This window comes from Calypte anna, chromosome 4 (assembly GCF_003957555.1).
Source record: "Calypte anna isolate BGI_N300 chromosome 4, bCalAnn1_v1.p, whole genome shotgun sequence".
In the NCBI taxonomy this organism is placed as follows: domain Eukaryota; kingdom Metazoa; phylum Chordata; class Aves; order Apodiformes; family Trochilidae; genus Calypte; species Calypte anna.
The window spans coordinates 6,910,979-6,933,291 of NC_044247.1; the positions used below are offsets into that span (position 1 = coordinate 6,910,979).

The following is a 22,313-nucleotide window of genomic DNA, read 5'->3' on the forward strand; positions in this document are numbered from 1 at the left end:
CAGGGCAGTCTGAATTCCAAACTGGAATCACGTTTGCACACAGGTTAGGGTATGCTAGCTTGTAACCAAGTCCTCTGTTTTGAGTGTATTTACAGGATCCTAGGGTAATATTTACAATATTTCTTTAGCGGATGCTGAAACAGGATAGCTGTGTCCCATGTCACCCTATCCGGGCATCTCAGGGCTGTGGAGAGGCTCCCAGTCCACGTGCTGGTTCCCCTGGGCTGGGTCAGGTATCAGCACTGGGAATGGCCCCAAGCCAGCAGCCTACCACAAGCACCGTCCTAGGTAATTCCTGTGTTTGGCAAGTGAAAACACATGTTGGATTACTCAGGAGTATCACATGGCAGACAATACTTGGCAACTTTACCACAGGAAATAAAAAAGATGCCTGAAGCCAGTGCAGGAGATTTCATTCAATGCACATCCTGCCCCTCTGGTCTGTGCTAGCCACACCTTTGATAAATACACTTAAAAGGAATTAGCAGTTCTCCTGAGAGGAAAAAAAAAATTCCCTTTGGCTTATAATAACAACTGACTGAAGATAAGCAGAGGTAACCAATTCCCCAGCTGTCCTACAAATATACCTTCTGGATCCCCAATGTCCCACCCAAAGTGCAAAGGTTTCATCCGAATTTATACATTGCCACTGAGGTGCAGCAGAAAAGAGCAGAGAAAAGGAATAACAGATTTTTCATGTGGGTCATCCACAGAACTTCCACAAGTCTGAGGTTACAAACTGTGAGCTGGATCAGGCACAACATTTTATTCAAAGCCTATTTTAGCTTAAGTAGTTTTAGCAACACAAGACAATTCTGCAGGTTTCTATCAGCTCTGTTCACCCCACCATGAATAAAATGTCCATGGTGTGTGGAGAGGGGCAAAACGATCCTTTTGTTTGAGGTAAAAATATACCCCCTTGTTTTTTCCTGCACACTCTAAAACTTTAAAAGGTAGAATGTGTGACAAACAATGCCCCAACTTCCCACAGGCTGCAATTGGGAAAAAAAATACACATATATATATATATTGTTCATACAGCACTGCTGTCATCATAATAAAACCTGAAGATAAACCCCAGAACCCAAGTAGTTTAGAAAAGGCAGTGGTGCATTGTCAGTAAATAAAAGTATGCCAAAGTATGCCAGCTACTCAGGACAAGGTTATATCCAGAAAGCAGCCTTTCAGCATGTTTATTTAGTTTTATCAGTTCCTTTACAGACACAAAGAAGAAAGTTCCCAGCTCTCCAAAAGCCTTGAAACCTACTGTGGGAAATTTTTAAATTATTCTGGGGCTAGTGGAACAAGTCTGTAACTATTTGCAACCCAGGCCTTGCAGGTTTATTGGCTTTCCAGTCCTGTGATGTACATTTTAGACTTGACAGTAAAAAGAAATCAATGCTTTCTCACCAAGGCTGCAAGAGGTGAATTCATTTGCATCCAGCAGCAGAAAGATGGAGACAGATAACCAGAACAAGGATTATTTCTCTCTGAGTCGGTCTTGTCACTTTTTTTTTTTCTTACCTTTAATTTTGGATGTGTTGCAGGATGCACCAGACTAAAAATAAAGACTTGGGATGTTTTGCAGGAGGATTTGAAATTGGATCCCAGAGTCTGCACTTGTGAGATTTATCACAGGACTGAGAGAGTCCTTGTGGCTGGTGGGATCAGAACAGGATCTGCTGTGTAATATTTGAATTCAGAGTTATTTATAATCAAGAGTTCCCTTTGCTGTTGCCTGGGTGGGTGGGAAGTGAAAGGTGGGGACCTGCAACTTATTTTTCTGTACAGCTTTTCCACACAAACACTTTCTGCAGCTGCCTCCTTCCTGCAGCATGATTCCCAGGAATCCTAAATGAAAATGACCTTGCCTACAAATCCCACCATCCTCCTGACTTTGCCACTAATGCACTCACCTTGCTGAATGAAAAGTAGCTTACAGAATCCATCTTCTTTGTCTAATGATTATTTCCAGGATAAAAATGCCTCCTGAAATTGTTTCTACAAACCTGAAATCCCTTGAGGCTTCCTCAGACAAGGATCAGTAGGTCAAGATGTAGCCCTTGCTGCTGATTGCACAGGAAAGGCACAGTGCCTGTGATTTTGATCTGCCCATACCTATCCATAAGTTGAGGAGGTGTGGGTGCATCCACAGCTAACTCTGGCACCCAGGTCAAATATTGACCTCTTTTAGGGACTTTTCTGGCCCAGAGTCTGAGCTCTGATCCCACAGTGTGAAGCCACTGAGGGATGTGTACCCAGGGCTACCAGAGGTGAAACACACCTCACCTAAGTGATGCTTTTCCTTGCTCCCAAACACTACAGCCTTGACCACTCCAAAGTGTTGAAAAACCACATGTTGAGCAGGCAGCCAGGTATCAAGGCAGGCACTTACTCTGGCAGGAGGAGCAGAGCAGCATGATTAAAGGGGTTTTACAGATCACATGCTGAACTTGTTTGAATCACCAGCAAGCTCACAGCTCTCATTAGTTTCTTGATTGAGTTTGACCTATTACAGGGAGAGCAAGCCTGCTCATCATGCTAATGCCAGGGTGTTTATAACCCTATGTATGGAACACGAAGCCCTGGAAAAGATGGGCAGAGCTGGGAAGGGCAGTACCACAGACCTGGGCTGCCCACACAGCACTAAGGAGAAAGCCCTGTGGCCAGGGATGCTCCTGTCTGTGCTGGGATGATGGTGCTCCATGGACTAGAAACCCACATAACTTCACAGTCCATCCAAACAGAGGACAGAGGAACCAGAGGCTTTTTTATTCCTCCCTGCAGAGGTGACTAAACACCCATTACTTCTTCCAAGGCAGCAGCTAGCAGAAAGCTCCCATTTAGCTGCTGTCAACCTGCTCTCCCTGCAGGAAGAAATTTGCCCAAACAGGCATTATTCAAGGAAATTAAGCATTCCAGGTAACTGACTCACCAGCAGCAAGAAACAGGAGGGTCATTAATCTAAGTATACAGCCCATATGTGGTACAGGCAGACTGTCAGGCACTGAATCCTGACAGCAGGGTGCTGAGCCATCACCTGACACAAGGACCCCAAAGGCTCCTGTAATTAGGCTCTTCCTCTGGTGATGTTTCTCTTTTTTTCCACAGTAATGACTCTCTGTTTGTCCACGTGGAAATATTACTCTGCCATGGCATGGCGTATTTAAGTGGTGACACACGTCAAAGCTTAAGGAAAGCTTGCTGTTAATTAGAAACTTAATAAACTAAATTAACGATGCATGCAGGCTGACAAGTCACAGGGATGTTGTCCACTTTTTACTCTGCAGTTCCTGGCACATAAAAAAACACGTTTGGACACCATAAGAGCTTGACTCCTTCAACTTCTCCCTTTTACTTGATCCGAGAGCTGAAGATGCTCCTCACCCCCACGTGTGGCATTACCCTGAAGACACCCTGCTGGACCCAGGCAGCACCAACACCTCTGCCCATCATGGGAAGAGCTAGAAGAGAGTCACATACCTCGGGACTGATGTTAGGTATGTTAAAACTTTCGAGACAATCTCCTCAGGGATCTCATTGAAGCGAGCGCTGTCGGGAAGGGTGATAATCCAAGAGTTGTCTTTGCCTCGGCCACCTGGAATAAAGACACGGAGCCTTCCCTGGCTGTGCTTTTGAGGAGCAAAGCCCAGGTCCACCCCTCGAGTCAGAAAACACACTGCCATCCTTACAGAGGGGTTTTTCATCACCAGAACTGCAAAAACTGGCCAAGCCCTGCCTCTGATTTTAAACACAATGCACATGTGGCAGAAACAAACATATTAGACACCAGCTGCTCCCTTTATTTAGTGACTTTATTTACATGGGGCAGCATAAGAAGTCACAAATACAATGACAAATCATCCTGCTGCTCTGGAACCTACAGAAATACATTTCAAAGCAAAATGCTTCTTAATGCCTCTTTGAGTGTTCAAAAGTAAGAATATTTTCCAGTATGGCTTCAGACAGAAACCCAGTATGATCTTTCAACTGCCTTAATGTTTTATTAACAACATTTCTAGGGGTGCTGGAGACAACCTGATGGATACTATCCTGTGCAGAGTATCAATTTGCAACACAGCACAGATCTTCTGGAGTATTTAATTACTACAGACAGAGAGAACCCCTGGAGAAGTTCACCGTACTCACCAGAAAGAAAAGCAAACTCTTTCATCAAATCATCACTGATGTCTTTTGCACAGATGGGTGTTACAATTTCTGGAAAAATAAAATAAAATAAAAGGAAAACCAGCAGTCAAAAAGGAAGCAAAAATCCAAACCAAACATTTTGATCAATATGTTAACCCAAGGGTGGGAGGGAATCAAATGCAGCTTTCCTAAATTATGTATGAAATTCTGTAACAAAAGATAGAGGTTCACCTAGAAACCAGTGTTTCCAATGACTGTAACAGGGCAAACAGGCAAACACCCTTAATCAGTAGCAAATGTATTTCAGCAAATATACATTCTATCAAATGCCTGGCAGCTCCAGTGCTCTCCCCTCAACAGGGTACATCCAATGTTAACTTTAATCTCTCGGAGTTCTTAATTTTGCCTCCCTATTTTGCAAACTCCCCCAGTGCCTCCCAGCCAGGACAATCTGATGGGCTGAGGTTTCTGCAGGGAACAGCAGTGTCCAAGGTTGCTGTGCTGGCAACAAGGTTGGGTTTTCGTACTGTTACAATCTTTAATTTTGAGCAAATAAGCTTCTGAAGTCATGTTTTCATCTGGCATGGAGCCACATGCACTGGAAAGGCTGTGGTCCTTATGTTGAGTTATTAGATTTCTTTTTAATTAAATAATGGGAGAGGCTGTTTTAATACCATATTTAGCACACTGACCATTTCAGTGGTAATGAAGCACACTGGAACAATCAAATTAATTTTACAAAACCCAAAAAACTCAATAAACACAAGAGCAGCTTATAGCTGGCAGACATTTTTCTGAATTATCTGTAAGTGTAAGAATAGCTAAAATTTAAACATCCTTGCTCCTGCAAAGAAATGTGACAAAGCACATCTATCCAGATTAAAGTCCTTGTGGTTTCTCATAATCAAATTATAAACACCGATTATTTCACAGAGTTGGTCCTAGAGAGGAATCTTTTGGCTGTTTTGAATCACACTGGCTGCATACTTCAGCACACTCCAGCACAATCAATATTTATTCAATTTCACGGTTTTCCAGAAGCCTTCCAGTTGCTTTTACTTTATCCAGGGATTTTTCAGGCCGTTCATCAGCTGGATGGTGCTGCAGCCCAATGGTGCTGGAGGGGGAGGGTACCTGCCTGCTGCAGTCCCCCAGAAGAGAGGCTGCTCTCTGCCCTTCTGGTTTTTTCTCTTGTAGATAAAAACACTTGGGGTTTTTTTTGTTGTTACTGTTGTTAAAGATCCAGCCGTAGTCCCACTGGCATCTACAGAAACATTCTTGATTTCAACAGGCCCCAGAATTGGTCTTTGGAAGAAAAAAGTTTGTCTTGTAGAATCATAGAATGGTTTGGGTTGGAAGTGACCTTAGTGACATCTATTTCCAACCCCCAGTAGACCAGGTTGCTCCAAGCCCCATCCAACCTAGCCCTGAATACTTCCAGGGAGTAGGAAGCCACAACCTCCCTGGGCAAGATATTTCAGATATTTCTCTATATCTCTTCAGATACATCTCTTCTCATTCAACTGCTTCACCTATGCAGAGGACAAGCAGTGGCAATAGATTTCTTCTCTATTAGTTGATTTTTTTTTCCCCATCTCAGTAGTTTCATAATGATAAAAATAACATTTAATAACTTAATGAGCTCCAACACAGGAGGCAAATGATATTAAACATGCAGAACTTTGAAAATACAAGGCAGAAACCCATGGCTGTGCACACATTTGCTGTTCAGCTGCATTTGAAGCTGGGGTGAAGCCTGTCCCCAAAGCCAGCTCACCAATGATGAAGCCACCAAGAAGCCAGGCAAAGTTTTGCCCTGTGCTATAATGCTCACCCATGACTCAAGAGTTCAACAGTAAAACCAAACATGTTTATGGTAAACTAAGCTTTTGTTTCTGGTTCTGCAGCAATCTGGGAGAGAATTGCTGGTTTATTTACAGTTGTCCAAAAACCAGGCTGGAATAAGGGGGGTTAGCCTTGGCATAGGTTAAAAAAATAAAAACCACTTCAATAAAATGTTTCACAAGATGTTTTCTCATTGAGAGCAACCTAACAGATTCCAGCCTTAAACAAAGACAGAGAAAACCATAGAAGGGAAAAGAAAAGCATTTTTCCACAGATATTTCCAAACTTTGCTCTCCAGAAGAGAAATACCATCTCAAAAATGCATGCTTCAATGCCAGAGTCCGGTGCTTATTCTCTTATAGCTGTCTTAGCTGTAGTTTCCCAAAGATCATCATGGAAACAGCAGAAACCAACCTGTGTTTTAAGCCTCCCTGCATGGGGGCTGCAGCAGGACCTGCTGTGCCTCCTCAGGCATGGAAAACCCTGTCCTGCACAGCCCAGCAGCTCAGCAGATACCACCAGGGAATGCCAGCGGATCCATCCGGCATTTTTGAGCATGAGGTGCAAATCACCATAGGACAGGATTCCCATCATGGTCAGGAACGACCCAGGGAGGGACCCACTTTGCAAGTTGTGCTTTCCTGCAAAGACCTTGCTCTCCAACGTTTTATTCCACTGAAAAATTCACCCTTGATTTTGGCACAGAGGTGGACACCCAGATTCCTAAGTACTTTGGAGTTTCTCACATCTCAGGAGATGACGTGTTTGGAAGAGGGCACTCAGCACCTTTCAAAAAATCAAGCCCTTCCAATTAGTCCCACATTGAGTAACCAAAATAACTCAGTTGAGGAAAAACTAGGTGGGAGCAGTTACCTTCCTTCAGGCAGTGAAGGCTCAGGGAGAAATTTCCCCTCATTTTCTGCAGGGCAGGAGAACCCAACAATAGAGGGGGAAGCAGGAGGGCTGCCCTTTGGTAAGGTCAAGGCATTACAACAGGGTGATTGTGGTCCCATTTAGAGCTACTCCTTGGCCAGTTCATTGCTTGACCATGGAACTCAACCTTCTGGGCAAATGTAAGGGAAAATCAAGCACTGACATTGAATTTGCCATGCCTGGAGCACATCAGTTGGATGCTACTATAAATGCTGTCCAGAAGCACAATCTCTGCCCTCAACTACTAATCTCTGGAAAAAGAGCAGTGAAAGGCAGTGGGGCACCCCAGATATCCTACTCTCAAACAAGGCTTCAGTTGATGTTCATTAACAAACTGGGGTTTTCTTATTTGAAGGACACACTTAGTGCAGGATAGGACAGGACAGACCCCAGGGTACTGCCCACACTGGCTATGAAGGTTACAGCCAGCATGCATCCCCTTTGGCAAAAGGCAGAGGAGGTCAAGGTTTTATGCAAGTCCACTCTTTTCTCTTAAAAAGAGGCTTTGTGATGATCAGCTACTATGAAACAGAGCTGTGCTAATACAAAACCAAGCCTGAACTCCCTGTGTTACAGCATCTTTTTGTACTACATTGCTATCACCACACAGTCAGTGTGACCTCAGGCTTTAGGGTCTTACTAAAAGCAAACAGCAACTGGATAATAAATTGTCATGACAGTGTTCTAACACTTTTTTATATAGGTTCTAAATTGGGTATTTATAAAATGCTGCTGCAATTATTAAATTCAGAGATTCCTCTATGGAGGAGATTGTTGCCATGACAGTTTTGAAGGATGCATGAAGCCAAGCAGGGAAAAGACAAAAGGGTAATACAGAGCTCTCTACCCCCCCAAGAAGAACTAATATGGCTCATAGAATCATAGAATTAGCTGGGTTGGAAGGGACCTCAGAGATCATCTAGTCCAACCCTTGACCCACCGGAGCAGTTGCTAGACCATGGCACTGAGTGCCACATCCAGTCTTTTTTTAAATGTCTCCAGGGACGGAGAAGCTACCACCTCACCGGGCAGTCCATTCCATAGCCTAATCACCCTCATCACTCTCATCACCCTAATCACTCTCATCAGAGAACCCTCCTGAACTGTCCTGTCCCCATCATCTGGTTACAGATTCCAGACCACTTTGCTGGGTCCCCTCCACAGTACCATATCTCAAGGTGATTGTACAGATGGCAGTTGTAAGAGTGATGCTTATTGTTACAGATCTTTCCTTTCGAGGTGATTTAAGTCCAGTGTGACTTTCACGTATGACGGCAGCAATATTCAGAGAAGGGACAGATACAGTTTGAGCCAAAATTCCTCTTGTAAAACACAATTAAACTCTGAAGTGCTTTGCTCTTTAATAACTATTGTTTTCTTTTCTAAACTTTGCAGGCCCTCAGCATCTGCAGACAGCAGCTGCATAATGCATCTGCCAAGCTGATGTAACTTACACTTCAAAACACCAACCAAATATTGTTTGCAACTAGAAAACCCATTTGGATATGGCTTTGTTGTGAATGAAGAGCAGCAGCTTTTCATGTGAGGCTTGTTGACGTAGTCTAGGAAACAGCACTGAAGTAAATCAAATTAAAAGAGTAAAGGACCATATTGAGCTTCTCCACTGTTCTCAGCTGCTTGTCCATTCCAACAGCTACACCCAACAAAGCAGCATTCATTTGGTGTTGAGAGAGCTTGCAAATCAGCCCATTTATAACCCATTTCCATTGCCCATGGTGACTTTCTGGGCTAACCTGGGTTATGAGCCAGTGTCTGCCTCATGTCGCTTCACAGCAGGAAGGTTCAGCTGCCCCAGAAGTTCCTCTGAGGCACCAAACAGACCTACAGAAACCAAGGGCGTTTGCAAGAAGGTCTGGTGCTCAGGGAGTTCTAAGGAGCAAGGCTTCTCCTGGCTGCCACAGGCACTCCTCTCCACAGCCAGCACTGGTGTGAGCCTCCCAGAAGAGCTGATGGAGCACAAGCCAGGCTGAGGAACGAGCCACCCCGTCTCATCTGCTTTGTGCAGGAGTGGGAACAGAAATCCCTTAGAGCAGAGTGCCCCAGCCATGAACCCTGTGCAATGCAGAGAGCAGCCCTTCCAGCTTCTCTGGCTGAGGTTGCTCCACTTTGCAAAATTAAATATTCATTGAGGCAAAGAACAGAAACACAGTCCTGTATCTGAGGAGAGAGACCAAGCCACCAGCCTGCAGGCTGTCCCCCCAGCTCAGGACTGTTGCTAAATCTCATTTCATTGCAATGAGAAACCACCCAAAAGGAAGGACGCTCCAGCCCATTGTGCAGGGCACTCACTTTGGGTAAGGGGAAGAGTTTCACTTGAAATTCATCTGCAAAAGCCAGAGAGCTCCTCCAGGAAGAATGACAGAAACCCATCCTAGAGCAGCGGTCAAGGCCACAGCTTGCTGCAGGAAAGGAGTCTCCATTGCTGGCCTCTCCCTGCTGCCTCACCCAGCAGTTCCAAAGCCTTTGGATTCAATCCAACAAGGAGAAACAGGGCCATTGTCCCTATCAGCACACCGTGGCCAGAAATCAAGAGAGAGGGTGCTATTAGTGGAAAGAAATGCTATTTTATACTGCCTGTAAACTGCCCTGCTGTAGATAGCACACTTGCACAAGGGCTGTCCCTGCATGGTGCCTGTCCCTGGATGAGGGGATGGAGCACAGAGACACAAAAGCAGCTGCCTTTGCTTCCCATGCTCTGCTCCAACCAGGATCCTCCTGGGGATCATGTCCCCCCCTGTGTGATCTCCAAGCAATGGTCTCCCCAACAAGCTTAGACCTGGAGCAGGATCCTGATTTCCATGTCACAGGACCCACCCTCCCGCCTGTCCATCCTGCTCTGTACCTGCTTGGGAACAGGACACGGCACTGCAGACGCAGAGAAGGTGTTCACACAGCACTGGTGGGAACTGGAGCCTGGAGGAGCTGGTGGGCAGCCTGGTGGCATGATGATGATGGAGGTACTGTGCTGGACTGCACATCCATCAGAGAATACCACATCATGCTCCTCCATGAGCCCTGCTGTATTCACCAGAACCTTATTTACAGGACCTGCTCTGAGCAGAGAACTGGCAGCCAAGGCCTGAGGCTGCTTCCTGGCTTTGAGATTAAACTTTTCAGTAGCTGGGAGCAAACTGTGTTTCCCACGGCTTCCCATTTGCAAATGGGAACAGGCCCAAGTGCCAACAGGATAGAAAGCTGGAAAAGGGCCACGAGCATGTCTGATGACAAGAGCATCAAAGACTCCAGCAGCCCCCATCCATGAGGCTGACCTAGGTGTCCAGGTCTGTATGGGCTGTGTGAGAGCTTGGATCCAAGGGTGGGTGGAATAAAACCCCATTGAACTATCCTTTGGATGGCATCAGACTAGCCTGGACAGATGGGTAGGAAAAGCTCTTCACAACTCACATGACCAGTTTCTGGATGCACCAACGAACTGGTTTGGGGACTGAACCTGAATTCCACCAGCCAGGACTCGATGGCTTCCTCCCTGAAGCTAAGAGATCATTTCTCCCTTAGAGGGAAGCCCCAGAAAGCTGGCTCACAGGGGCTCACAGGTCCCAACCAGGACTTCTAAAAATTCTTTGGGAAGGAAAGCAGAGAGGTCTGCTGGTAAGACACATTTCTCCTGGGTTCCACCAAAGTTATCCAGAGCTGCAGAGCACATGGAAGTTAATACCCTTATGCTCTGATTACACCTTTATAGCTGAGGTGACAGCCTGGCCCCAGGTTTAGACCTTTTCCCTCTGTAGTGAATACCCTGCAGTAAAGCATACTCTGCATCAAAGTCCCTTCTCTCCACAGCTGCTCTCACAGTTCAGCTGCTAAAGAAACTTAAGAGACTTGATGTGCAAAGTCCTAAAAACTTCTTCAGACACCTTCTGCATTTGCAAGAGATGTCAGGTACACTGCAGAAGCTATATGTGTGATCATCTGGCATTTCTAAGAGCAGCCTTAAGCTGCACACACCCTCATATGCACCAAAGCCACGTTCAGCTGCTCCTGCAGCGGGTCCCGACACACAAACACTCCTGTCACCAAAGCCACCTGTTGCTCCAGGGGAGCCAAGCAGAGCAAATTCACCTTTAGTCATCACAGTGTAAGGACACTTTGTGCTGCTGCACTAAAACCTGGCACATTCAACAGTTTGTAATTCCAGGTGGTGCAGCCATTGGAGCAAGAGGCATAACAGGCTCATTGAAATATTTATGGCAGAAAGCTTCAGCACCCTGGAGTGCTGCAAATCCCTTTGTCCCCTCTTTGTCCCACGAGGACAGCTGGCACCACAGGTTGCATGAGAGCATCTGCCCAACCTCAAGCTCTGGGGACACCTGTGCTGGAACTACAGCCAGCCAAAATGAAGGTTTTCACTTGGAGGGAAAAATTAGCAATTAGATGAGGTTTTTAAAGGTCTGCTTTTCTTGAAGATATCACGTATGGATTCTGAGAAAGACAATGGAGCTCCTCAGCTGGTTGTCAATCACCTGATGGCAAACCTCCATCTGCCACATCTGAACCTCTCAGTAACCCCTTGGCTTGGCATGTGCACTTGCAAAACCAGCACAACACAGGGGACAAGGGATGGCAGAGCCACAGGAAGAGCTGCACCCCAGGAACATGGTGTGAGCCATGGGCAGACAGGGTGTGTTTACAGAGAGCTGGTGGTTCAGCACTGGCAGCACAACATCATCCCCAGGCTATGGGTGGTGGTGAGGCCATCCCAGGAGCTGCCAGGAGCCTGGTGATGCTGATGGCCAGGAAGAGGTGGCCCATGGAATGCTTATTACAGAGGCAGGTCAGCAGCACAACACCTTCTTCAGAGCCAGACATGACAGACACAGCAGCAGCTGCCATGCCATGGTTTCAAAGGGACATACAAAGCCATGCCCAACAAAACAGCCACCACCCTCCACAAACACACAGACCCCTCTTCCCAAACTGCCGCAGTAACTTCCTGCGTATAAGCACAGGCCCTGGTGAAAAAATCACAAGCTTCACCAGGAGCATCATCTCATGTCACAGATAGGAAACTGTGATGGTCACATCAGGCAGGAACACATCAAAACCACCCAGTGATTCAAAAAGACTGCAGGAAGCACCAGGAGGGTCAGTACATCACCAAGCATCACAGGTTGGTCACCATGCCTGGTTCAACAACTGCTTAAATTATCCTTTGTCAGACCAGGAAAGATATTTTAAGGGAAGTTTCACTCTATTTGCAAGCTCTTTTTCTTACTTCTCCCCAAGCACCCGCACAGTGTAGGAGGCAGGATACAACACCAGATGGTCCTCTGTTCTGACCTAGTGGCTGTGCTTCTCCACTGAGGCCTTCCTGGGCTTCTCTGCAATTAATGTTTCAGCACAGGCAAACATCCTCATCACCCAGACCTAGGAGTGTGCTTGGCTAAGAAGCCATACAGCCAAAAAACCCACAAAAAACCACAAGTGAAGCTTCTGAAAAACTAGAATGACCTTTGCAGAAAGCTTTGATTTATATACACTGAGGATTAGAGCGAAAATGCAAAAGAGAATGCTGGGAAAAAAAAAAAAAAAAAAAAAAAAAAACAGAAAAAAAAAAAAAAAACCACAAAGAAAAAGATAAGAGTGAGAAAATGTTAACTCAGTGCAGTCCAGCATTGTGGCACATCACCCAGGCAGCATGCCCATTCCAAGAAGGAACGTCCTCACGGGACCAGCTGAATCATCACCCTTCAATAGGAGCTGATCCATGAAGCCAAAGAGGGATCAGATGGCACAGAGCACCCATGTGTTCCCTGTGTGACCCTGGATTGGGCCCTGGGACCCAGCCTGCAAGCCCTGAAGCAGGAGACTTCCACTCCAGGGCATCCCTCCAGCAACCGCCAGCAGGGAAACATTGGCTGCAGAAGCTCAGGAGCACCCAGGACACAGGCACTACATGGCTGCCATTGCTCACAGACACACAAAACTGGCAAAACCTCCTTCCTGCTGACCACAGACCATGGCTGCTGGGATGACAGAATGAAGCCAGCTTAAGATCCTGATAGAATTTTGGGAGCTGGAGTGAGAAAAAGGGTCCTCAGGAGTCAGGGTTGATCTGTGCTGTAAGCAAGGAGGAGGATGCTCAGGGGAGGTTAAAAGGTCCAGGGTATCCCTGCATGCTGGGAACCAAGAAGTTTGGGGAGGCAGAAGTCTTCCAATTTAGCTTTAACAGCTGGGAAACTGTGTATGTTTCACTCATAAAAGGTGAACCCAAAGTAAAAAAGACAGCAAGATTTGTGTTATCTCCTCTTATTGCTATGGCTAATCTGCCAATGCTAGGGAACAAAATACTGGATGCTCTGATGTGTTCATGTCCAATAAAAAAAAAAATCTTCTCATATCACCCTGAACTAAGCAAAACTGCGAAAGATAAAAGTCAGCTCAACTGTAGACAAATTTAAACCGATTTCAAGAAAAGTAATAGAAGTTTCTCAACACCCACCCCTGCAGATTCAAACTCAGCGTGGGAGTCGAGAAAATCTCGTTTCTTGCATTTCTAATACTTAGGAGCTTCAATGTACTTTTAATTTTATCCTCCTCTCAATTTCAGCCACTCCTCCCTTTCAGGAGATCTCAGGAAGGAGCCTCCAGCTGTTTTGCACATCAACACCAGGTAAATTTGCCAGATGTGCAGGGGACAGTGTGTTCAGCACCTGTCACCAGGACACAACTCTCCATCCAACATCACCAGCACCCAAACCAGAGATCACATGGAAAAAAAGGCTTCCAAAGCCTAATAAGAGCAGACACACATCAATAACTTCCCCACCATCAAGTAATACCATGCAAGCTGTTGCTTTTTCCAAGCCAAATTCCAGCTTTGTCAAGGGACAAAGTAACTGCTGGGAGATGTAGCAGCAGTAAATTCTTGGGCCCCATTACCTGCCTGGGAACCTGGAATTAAGGTCACTGAAGTCATTGGAACAATTTGTTTGCTTTCACAGCCCATACAGCCAGGAAAATAAGTGGGGCAGCCAGATCACCACAATGGCATCACCTGGAAACTCTGCTGCAAAGTCAGGGGAACTGAAACCAATTTTTCCCAGTGTGAAAATGGAAATGCTCAATTCTGGCATTCCCCTGTCAAGCAAAAGGACATCTCCAAATCCAGCTAACAGTTCCCCTGCGGCAGGAGAAAGTCAGAGGCATGGAAATGGAGGGGGAGGGGGATATCACTGAGGCTCACTGACGGTCTCACACCACCCAGCCCTCAGACAGACACCCACAGAGCAGCAGATGGAGAGCTGCAGTGTTCAGGCAGTTCAGGAGGTGCAGGGAACAGCCCTGCCTGGGGAGCTGCTGTCAGCCAGAGCTCCTGACTCAGCCCCGCTGGAAAACCAAGTCCAACATCGCCTGGGAGGAAAAGGGATTCGGAAGACAAGGCAGCCCCACCCAACCACTTCCACCACAATTGCTCCCACTCCCATCCTCCTGTTGCCAATTTTGCAATGGCCACCAGTGTCCCTGCTCAGGGAAGCTCTCAGATGGGATGACTGAGGCTTTGGCAGCAGAGCAAGCTGAGAAGTTTGGGACCTAAGCTGTGTTAATCACATGTGCTGAAGTGACCACTGTCCCAATGAGATGTGTTTGTCAGCACAAAGTTCCCCATTTGCAGGATGAAGCTGGGGGCATTTGCTCAATTTGTGGCTCTGGGATTCCTTTGCAAGTCCTATCTGCTAAAACCAACTTTAACAAAAGGCTCCTACCACAAGTGTGACCAGCACTGAAGTGTGACGGAGCTCTGAAGTACCCATCTCCAGGAACAAGAGGGAAGCTCCGTGTCTCCGAGAATCATCTGGTTTGATGGCAAAGACAGCACTTGGGAAGACTCTTTCCCCCACCATGTTTTACACTTTGGTTGTTTGCCTCCCACACAGCCCTGCTGTCACTTCACTTTTGTCCTGGTATATGAATGATAAACCATTAAACTGCAGTTGTAGCAAATGTGATGTAGGGAGAGGAAGCACGGCCCACATACTACTGACTGCTCCCAGACTACTACTCCTCCATGGTCCACCCAAAGGGGATCAGACCAAGAGCAGTGCAGAGCTCTCAGAGGCTGCTGGCCCCATCCTCTCACAGCTCTTCAAAGCAGCCCAAGCCATTTCAGAGACAATAATGGCTGTAAAAAGCTTGGAATTTATATCTCACTGTAAGGCAGATGTGGGGGAAACACCGCCTGCTACTAGAAACGATGACGTTTCCAGTACTGATGCACGAAAGGAAATGGTTAAAACATGGTCCTAGATCAGACTGAATTCTCAGAAATCAGCAATGAGGAAAAAACCCCTTCTGATTTATTTTTAATCTCATGATTGGCGGAACCTTACTCAACTTTGTATCTTTGTCAATAGCTCATTTTAAGAACCTAGGTAGGTGCCAAATCACGTGCCCAGATCCCGCAGCCATAACCACACAAGTGTGCCTTTGTGGGGATATTTTGATTTCATTTGAGCATTATTCAAAGGTCATCTGCCACGAGCTTAATAGAAGACAGGCCCCATGATCACAAGAAACCCACTGCCTCCTTGCACCCGCTTCCATTGCACCTCTCACAGACAACATTCACCATCTGCGTCCCCATCCCTGTGTCACCCAGATCCTGTTGGAGCAGCGTGGGTGTTTCATCTCCGACACCAGCACAAGGAGGATCAGGCATTTTTTTAATCACATCCGCTCCATTAGCATCCCTCTCTCACTGACCTCCATCTCCTCTGCCTACCTTTTCCCACCTCATTTGCAGGGTGTGGGCAAAGGAACAGGCCTGGTGGGCAGGTCAGCCCCCAGCAGTGTGTAAGCATCCCAGAAGAGCATGTACACAAGCATCTCTTGAGGGCAGGTGACAGTCACACCTGTGACTTACCCTCTATAAATTCCTCTTGCACCCTAACTGTGCTTTTCAAAGAGGTCAAAGAAACTGGATTTAGACTGGAAGCTTTTTTTGGGTCAGTGTGTCTTTCTTGTGCCTGGCACGGCTCCAGGGACACTGCCAGCTGTGAACAAATAAGGAATGAGTGCCTTCACCCCCTGACAAGGTATGCATCCTCTAGCAAGGCTGAAGTCACCCAAGTTGCCACTATCTTTCCTGTATTATGAAAGGTCTCTCTGAAACAAAAGAAAAAACAAACAAACAAACAAAAACAACCAAAAAAACCTGTTCTCCTCACAAGACAATAAAATAACAAAAAAGTCAGTTTATGAGCAGATCATTGTCCATCAAAGGAAACCGAGCTGAAGCAGGAGAGCAGCTTGCTGCCTGAGAGTGAGGGATCAGATTGCATTTGCTTCTCGTACTGGGTGCAGCCACACAACCACAGCAACATCACTACAGCTCTGTGCCATCCCCAGAGCAGCCGGGCACCAGGCGATGTTTAAGGACCAGAGCATGAGGAAGGAAGGGAGGAGGGGCTGCCTAACACAGACACACGGTTTACACACATCTGCTGCTCTGCTTCAGAAACTGGGAAAGGGCACACCACAGTCATCGGGCTAAGATGCAGCTTCCAAGGGAGGACTTCTTTAGCTTTGGTCTTGAGGAACCTGAAGAGGGGAGCAGCACTGCCAAACACACTTCTGCTCACTGAGAATAATCTCCTCTCTTCAAAATGCGTTTTGAGACACCCATCCCAATAACAAAAAAAGCCATGGCAGCAGAGCAGTGGATACAGCTTCTCCTTATAAACGAGCCCTCTGGACACAGGAACTCCCCAAAACAAATAACACTCAGAGTCCCCAAAAACCCTCCCGTAACAAACCCTCCCGGCAGGTCCCCAGGGTCCCCAGGCAGAGGGACCCGAACACACTCGCACCTCTGCACCCGGACCGGGCAGGACCCGAGCACCTGTGGGCTGCACCGACCCGGGCCGGACCGATCCGCCGGGTTCCGGGGCCAAGCCGACATCCAGGCTCCGGCCACGGCGGGCGTGGGATGGGCAGGAAAATCCTTCCGTCCCTCCCGGCCACCTGTGCCACCCGCACCGGCCCCCGGGCTCCGGCAGCCCCCGGGACTCACCGGCGGCGGCGGCCTCCAGCATCGCGGCGGCCCGCAGCAAGCAGTAGTAGCTCTCCATCTCTCCGGCCGAGGTGCCCCCCGGCGGGGGCCCGGCCGGAGCCGGAACCGGAGCCGGAGCCGGGGCCAGGGCCATGCCGCCGGCACCGCTCCGCCGCCCCGGGCCCGCGCGGCCGCCCAGGCGGGGCCGGGGGAAAGGGGGTCCCGCCCCCCGCTCCGCCTCCCGCACCGCCCTGCCGGCACCCCAAGCGCCCTACCTTTTTCCTACCCTCCCGTCTTTCCCTCCCCCCCCCCCCCCCCCTTTTTTTTTTCTCCTTCCACCCCCCCCTCTTTTTCCTTTTTTATTTTTATTTTTTTTAATATCCTACTCCTCTCTGGTGTCTCCCGGCACACCGCCCCGCAGCCGGAACTTCTCTCCACCCTAGTGCCTATAGCACATCTCTAAGAAAAAAAAAAAAAAATCCCACTGTCCTTTCATCCCCCGCAAGCAGCATTCTAGCATATTCCTTGAGCACTATAGGAGAACTACATCAAGCCACGCTATAGCTGAAGCTGGCCAGAGCTCACAGCACCAGCCTGAGCCATCAGCCTCAGTTTCCCCTATGCTGAGGTTCAAACACTGCCAACTCATTCTCAACAGGAGCCTGAGCTGCCCAGGAAGGCAGCATAGAGATGTGGATGTTCCTGTTTTTCCAAAACAACCTCCTAATTATGCTCCTTACTATAATAGTGACCTTTTTCCAACACTTCAGCAGTCGGGGCTATTAATTTAGGACCCAAGGTCTAACAAAGGTAGCATGAAAACCACTGTGTTTTGACAGACCGTGTCCTTCTTACACTGATACAAAATTTCTCAAGGAAAATCTACCGGTTCAGTCAGGGCTCCTTGTTCATCACAGCAGATCTGAACAGTCTGAGCAGACAATTTTCTGTCTGGTCATAAAGCATCTTGTGTGACAGGGAGAGTTCATGGGCAATTATTCATAAAAAAATCCAGCTCAGGTGCACAGCTGTAAAACATGGCCAGAGAAAAGCCTTATGCAAGGCTCAAAGGGTGGAAAGACAGCCAGGCCACATTCCTTCTGTATTCTTATCACAGTAATTTTCCTTAAACCATAGCAGCTCATACAGAAATGAGGCCCATCCCAGTGCTGGAAGTCTCTATTTTGTTCTTCTGCTCCATAGAGGATTCCCTATTGTAATTGGGGCTCAACATCCCTGAGTGATACATCCCTACTTCTGACACTGGTTTGGGGGAATACAAAGCAAGCCAGTAGAGGACCTTGCTATGCTTGCTGTCTGAAGGGAAGGCAAAATGATTAAGACTGGATCTGGATGAGGTCTTTGCAGCTAGGGCCAGGCAGGAGATGCCAACAGGAATCCTGCACGACCCAAAGCTGTGGCTCCTCCAGCCCATCCAGCTGGCACCAGCCACGCCAGCCAGCTCGCAGCACGGAAAAACTGTTTGCTCAACCTGAAGGATGAGTTCTCAAGAGTTTTTCCTTGCCATTGTTCCTTTGCAAGCTACAAAGGTTCCTGTTTTGGAAACCTGGCTGCTCACAGCCTCTCCTTTTGGGCATAATATAGCAGAAGCCCAGCAATTCCAGTGATGCATTCAGCAGGCATAGTCCAGCTGCTGATATTTTACATTGGCAGAAGCTACTCAGTGTCTTTCTCCTCCAGAGATGAGTGTTACACTCTGCCTGCCCAAGGAATGATAAGCTGAACTAGAGAGAACAAGGATATGGATAAAAAGGAAACAATGGCAGCCAGAAACACTGATGTTTCTTTTTCAGGCATTTCCCACCCAGGCCCTTTATTAATGTTCAGTGCTCTTATTGTTACACACGGACATCTGTGTATGGAGTGAAAGAAGCCCTCTCAGAGAGCTGGGGAAAATCTTGCCAGCACCTGCAGCACCTCTATTTGCAAGGTTGTGGGTGAACCTGAAATCTTACCCTGAAATCTTAGGGAGAGGGTATAGGCAGAATTCCTATTAATTTAATTCATTCTACACCAGAGGCTGGAAAAAAAAACAAACAGCACCTTGAAAAAACACTTAAAATTATTTCTTCACACACACACACACACATCCCCCAAAGATTAAGGCTAGGTTTTGTAGAAACTGGTGACATTTTTGTGTTTTAGAAATCACTCTTCAAAAGAACCTTTTTAGTCCAATAGGAATGCTCTATTTTAGCCGTATCCGTGGCCTCACAGTGATACAATCACTTCATGTGACCAATCCAAATAACTGTATCAGCTATTTCTCTCCAGAATATATTTTAAGTCTAATTTGGAGACAGAATAGGTTTCATTTCTGCAGCTTCCAAAAACTGCTGCTTTCCTACTTGGCTGTGAGTGTGCAGAAACCAAAGGCTGAGCAGCAAGTCTGGCTGTGGCTGCTCCAGCCCCAGCACATCACTGGAAACATTGCTCACCTGGAGGCACCCAGATGACCCTTGACAAATGCCCATCCATCACCATCAGCTCAGATTATCCTGTCCCCTAGTCTCTTCTTCAGAAACACCTCTCTTCTGACAGCTGCTGGAGAAAAGTTCCTGGTTAAATAGGCTCCTTTTACTTGTCACCCTCAATTTAGCTCTCTGTCCCTCCTCTCACAGGCAGTCCCATGTCTGCTGGATAATTTCTCCAAAATACAGCCACAGTATCATCACTCCAAAGCTCAATTATTGCAACATTTTCCCCCTGGCTTGCCCAAACCCCATTTTTCCTGCTATACCACCTGTGAAGCTGCTTTAAACACCTTCATCCCACATCCCATTAGCCCCTTTCACAGACAACCGCTCCACTGAACCTCTCCTCCCCTCCACATCTGCTCCAAGCCCCTGCCTTCCCCCAGAACCCCAGCTGTGGGAAGCAGAAAGTCGCTCAGCCTTTCACACCCAAACTCCAATGGGACAAAAGGGGACAGAAAGGCTTTAATTTTATTTCGGGTGGTGCTGGGGACTGGAAAAGCAGAGCTGGCTGAATGTGGTTTGAAGTCAAACTGATCTTGAAGGGAATTTCTCACCTCTGGAATAAGCACGGCAACATCAAAGTACTCATTGAGGAGAGTAATTAAGCTCTGGTAGGTTTTCATAAGTGAGGATTTTAAGAGGATTTCATGTGCATGAGGCAGCATCACCCCTGATCTGGGGAGGGTATCATCTGGCATGGGCTCTTTCCAGAATGGTCCAGGAGGAGCAGAGCCTGCACAGCCCAGCAGAACACTTGGTCCCCCCCAAAGCCAGTCATGCCAGCACTGATTGCATCAGGCCCAGGCTTCTGCATCACCCACGTCAAAGGCCTCCACTCTGCTCTCCCACTCTCCCTTTTTCTCTGCCTCAGCCAAACCTGCCTTGTTACAACCCCCAGGTTTGGAAGGGAACAGGCAGGCAGGTGCACACACACCCTTCCTCCAGGCCACAGAGTATTTTCCAGCTCAGCAGGTTATCCCGACATGTGAGAAGCAAGAAGCCAGCCCAGTGCCAGCAGCTGGGACGCTGCGGCCGCAGCGCCTTGGGCAAGGGCTGCAGGGAGGGACAGGGACACCAGGGCCCCTCTGCCTGCCAAGAGCCCTCACACCAGCAGCCTGACCTTTACAAAAACCACTATCCATGTTAAACATCACCTTACAAAGCGACTCGGTGTCTCCTTTCTAATACCCAGGGTTGTGTGGGTGTTTTAAAATGTTAATTTGGTTCTTTCTCAAACACCCCCTGACCTGTGGCTGTCTCCCATTTACTACTTTTGTCCTGTCAGCCTGGGTAGCCAGCTTGGAGTAAAACCCTTTCCAGCTCTTCACATGATTTTCACTATCACTCACTCAGGCTATTAAGATTCTGAATGCGTGTATCTGGTTTCCCATAGTACAAGCTGCTCCTTAAAGGTTATAGTTTGTTTTAAATAGCACAGCCATCTGTCCTCCAGGGGCTCATGGGAGCTGAAGAAATCGAAGCAGCCAAAACAGAATTTTTCAAACTGTCAGTTTTTCATTACAAACGTTTCAGTTTGAATCAGACACGTCCTTAAAAAAAAAAAAAAATTAAGTCTCTCTGTATTATATACTATACAAACACTCTGAGTCTTGAATTAACAGTTTAATTGCATTGTTGGTACTTCAGCAATGTAAATATCTGGTCTGGACTTCACCAGCTCCTGGTATTTTACAGACCACAGATTAGTCTTCATTTGCATGCTTCTAGTGTTTGAACTAAAAAATACCAATTAGTTACAGGTAAACATGACACACAGAACCAATACACAGAATTAATAAACTCTTCATGCCTCTATAGAAGTCAGGCAGACAAACCTGGATTATTTTTTTTTTACTCAGTTCATAAATGTCAGCTAAAGCTCAGAGTTCATCTCTTCTATATAATTAATTGAATTTATTCACTTAATTCACAGGATTCACTTTCTGCATTTGACATTACTTTTCAGGGAGATGGGTTTAGGGCACATAGGGAAGCTACGTGCAGCAGCTGTTACCAGCAGAACTGCCAATACCTTGCTGGAAAAATAAAAATAAGAGGAGCAACCAGTATTTCCTTAGATAAATACCACTCTGCATCAGAGAACAGAGTGTGCCCTTGCTGGAATCATCCACCCACCCATGAAAATGCTTATGTTCTCTCCAGTGCTGCCTCAGAACAGCTGATGTTATAAACTATTTCCTAGGAGCATCCAAGAAGACAAGACAACAAATATATATTAATCAGAACAACATACCAAAGTTTATTGATTACTTCAAACAAAAGTTTCTGTAATGAAAAAAGAGCAAGTTGCATTCATAAAAGGTAACATTCACATTCAATTTCCTTTATATAAAGCAACATAAATGTATAAAATTGCATTTAAGTGAAAAAAAATGTAAGGTTGCAGTCCTTTTTAAATTATTTTTCTTTTTGCAAGAAGCTGAAAATGTATCTTCTCATTGCCTGTATATAATTTACACTGTCTATATACTACATGGGTTGTTTTTTTAAAAAAAATCATAGCTGAGAAATTGGATAAATGGTGCAGTATTAGGTAAGTTTTTCAACTGTGTGTATACAATTCAATTTTCAGCTTTTATGCAATTCCAAGTGATTTATAACATTCTCAGGATGATTAGAATTAGTTTTGAAAAGTAGCTATGACTACACCAAGTTCCTCCGCTATCATGTAACAGTTTTAGAGGGAATCTTAATTACTTTTCTTATCTTTCAGTGTCACTAGCCAGTGATTAAACTTCAATGAATTCTGCTTAAAAACACCAGCCTTGTTTTCCTTCAAGTTTTTCCACCGATAAGCCTGTACTGACCTTTTAGCTCACTAATGAGCACTGTAACAG

At 46.5% G+C, this 22,313-nt stretch overlaps 1 protein-coding gene across 3 annotated transcripts in view; it reads right to left on the reverse strand.

The window, feature by feature from the left end:
- The window catches only part of MCF2 (MCF.2 cell line derived transforming sequence), a 57,371-nt gene extending 40,241 nt beyond the window's left edge, over positions 1-17,130 (reverse strand). Inside the window, exons 1-3 of one of the 3 annotated variants that reach the window (XM_030449132.1) lie at positions 16,979-17,130; positions 4,150-4,218; positions 3,484-3,598 (exon numbers count right to left, since the gene is read on the reverse strand). In XM_030449132.1, coding sequence (XP_030304992.1) covers positions 3,484-3,598; positions 4,150-4,218; positions 16,979-17,111 — 317 coding nt within the window. In that variant the 5' untranslated portion in view covers positions 17,112-17,130. Of the gene's footprint in view, positions 1-3,483; positions 3,599-4,149; positions 4,219-16,978 lie in introns of those variants that run through there. The other 2 variants (XM_030449133.1, XM_030449134.1) reach the window with 2 other exon arrangements.
- Positions 17,131-22,313: the final 5,183 nt, after the last annotated feature.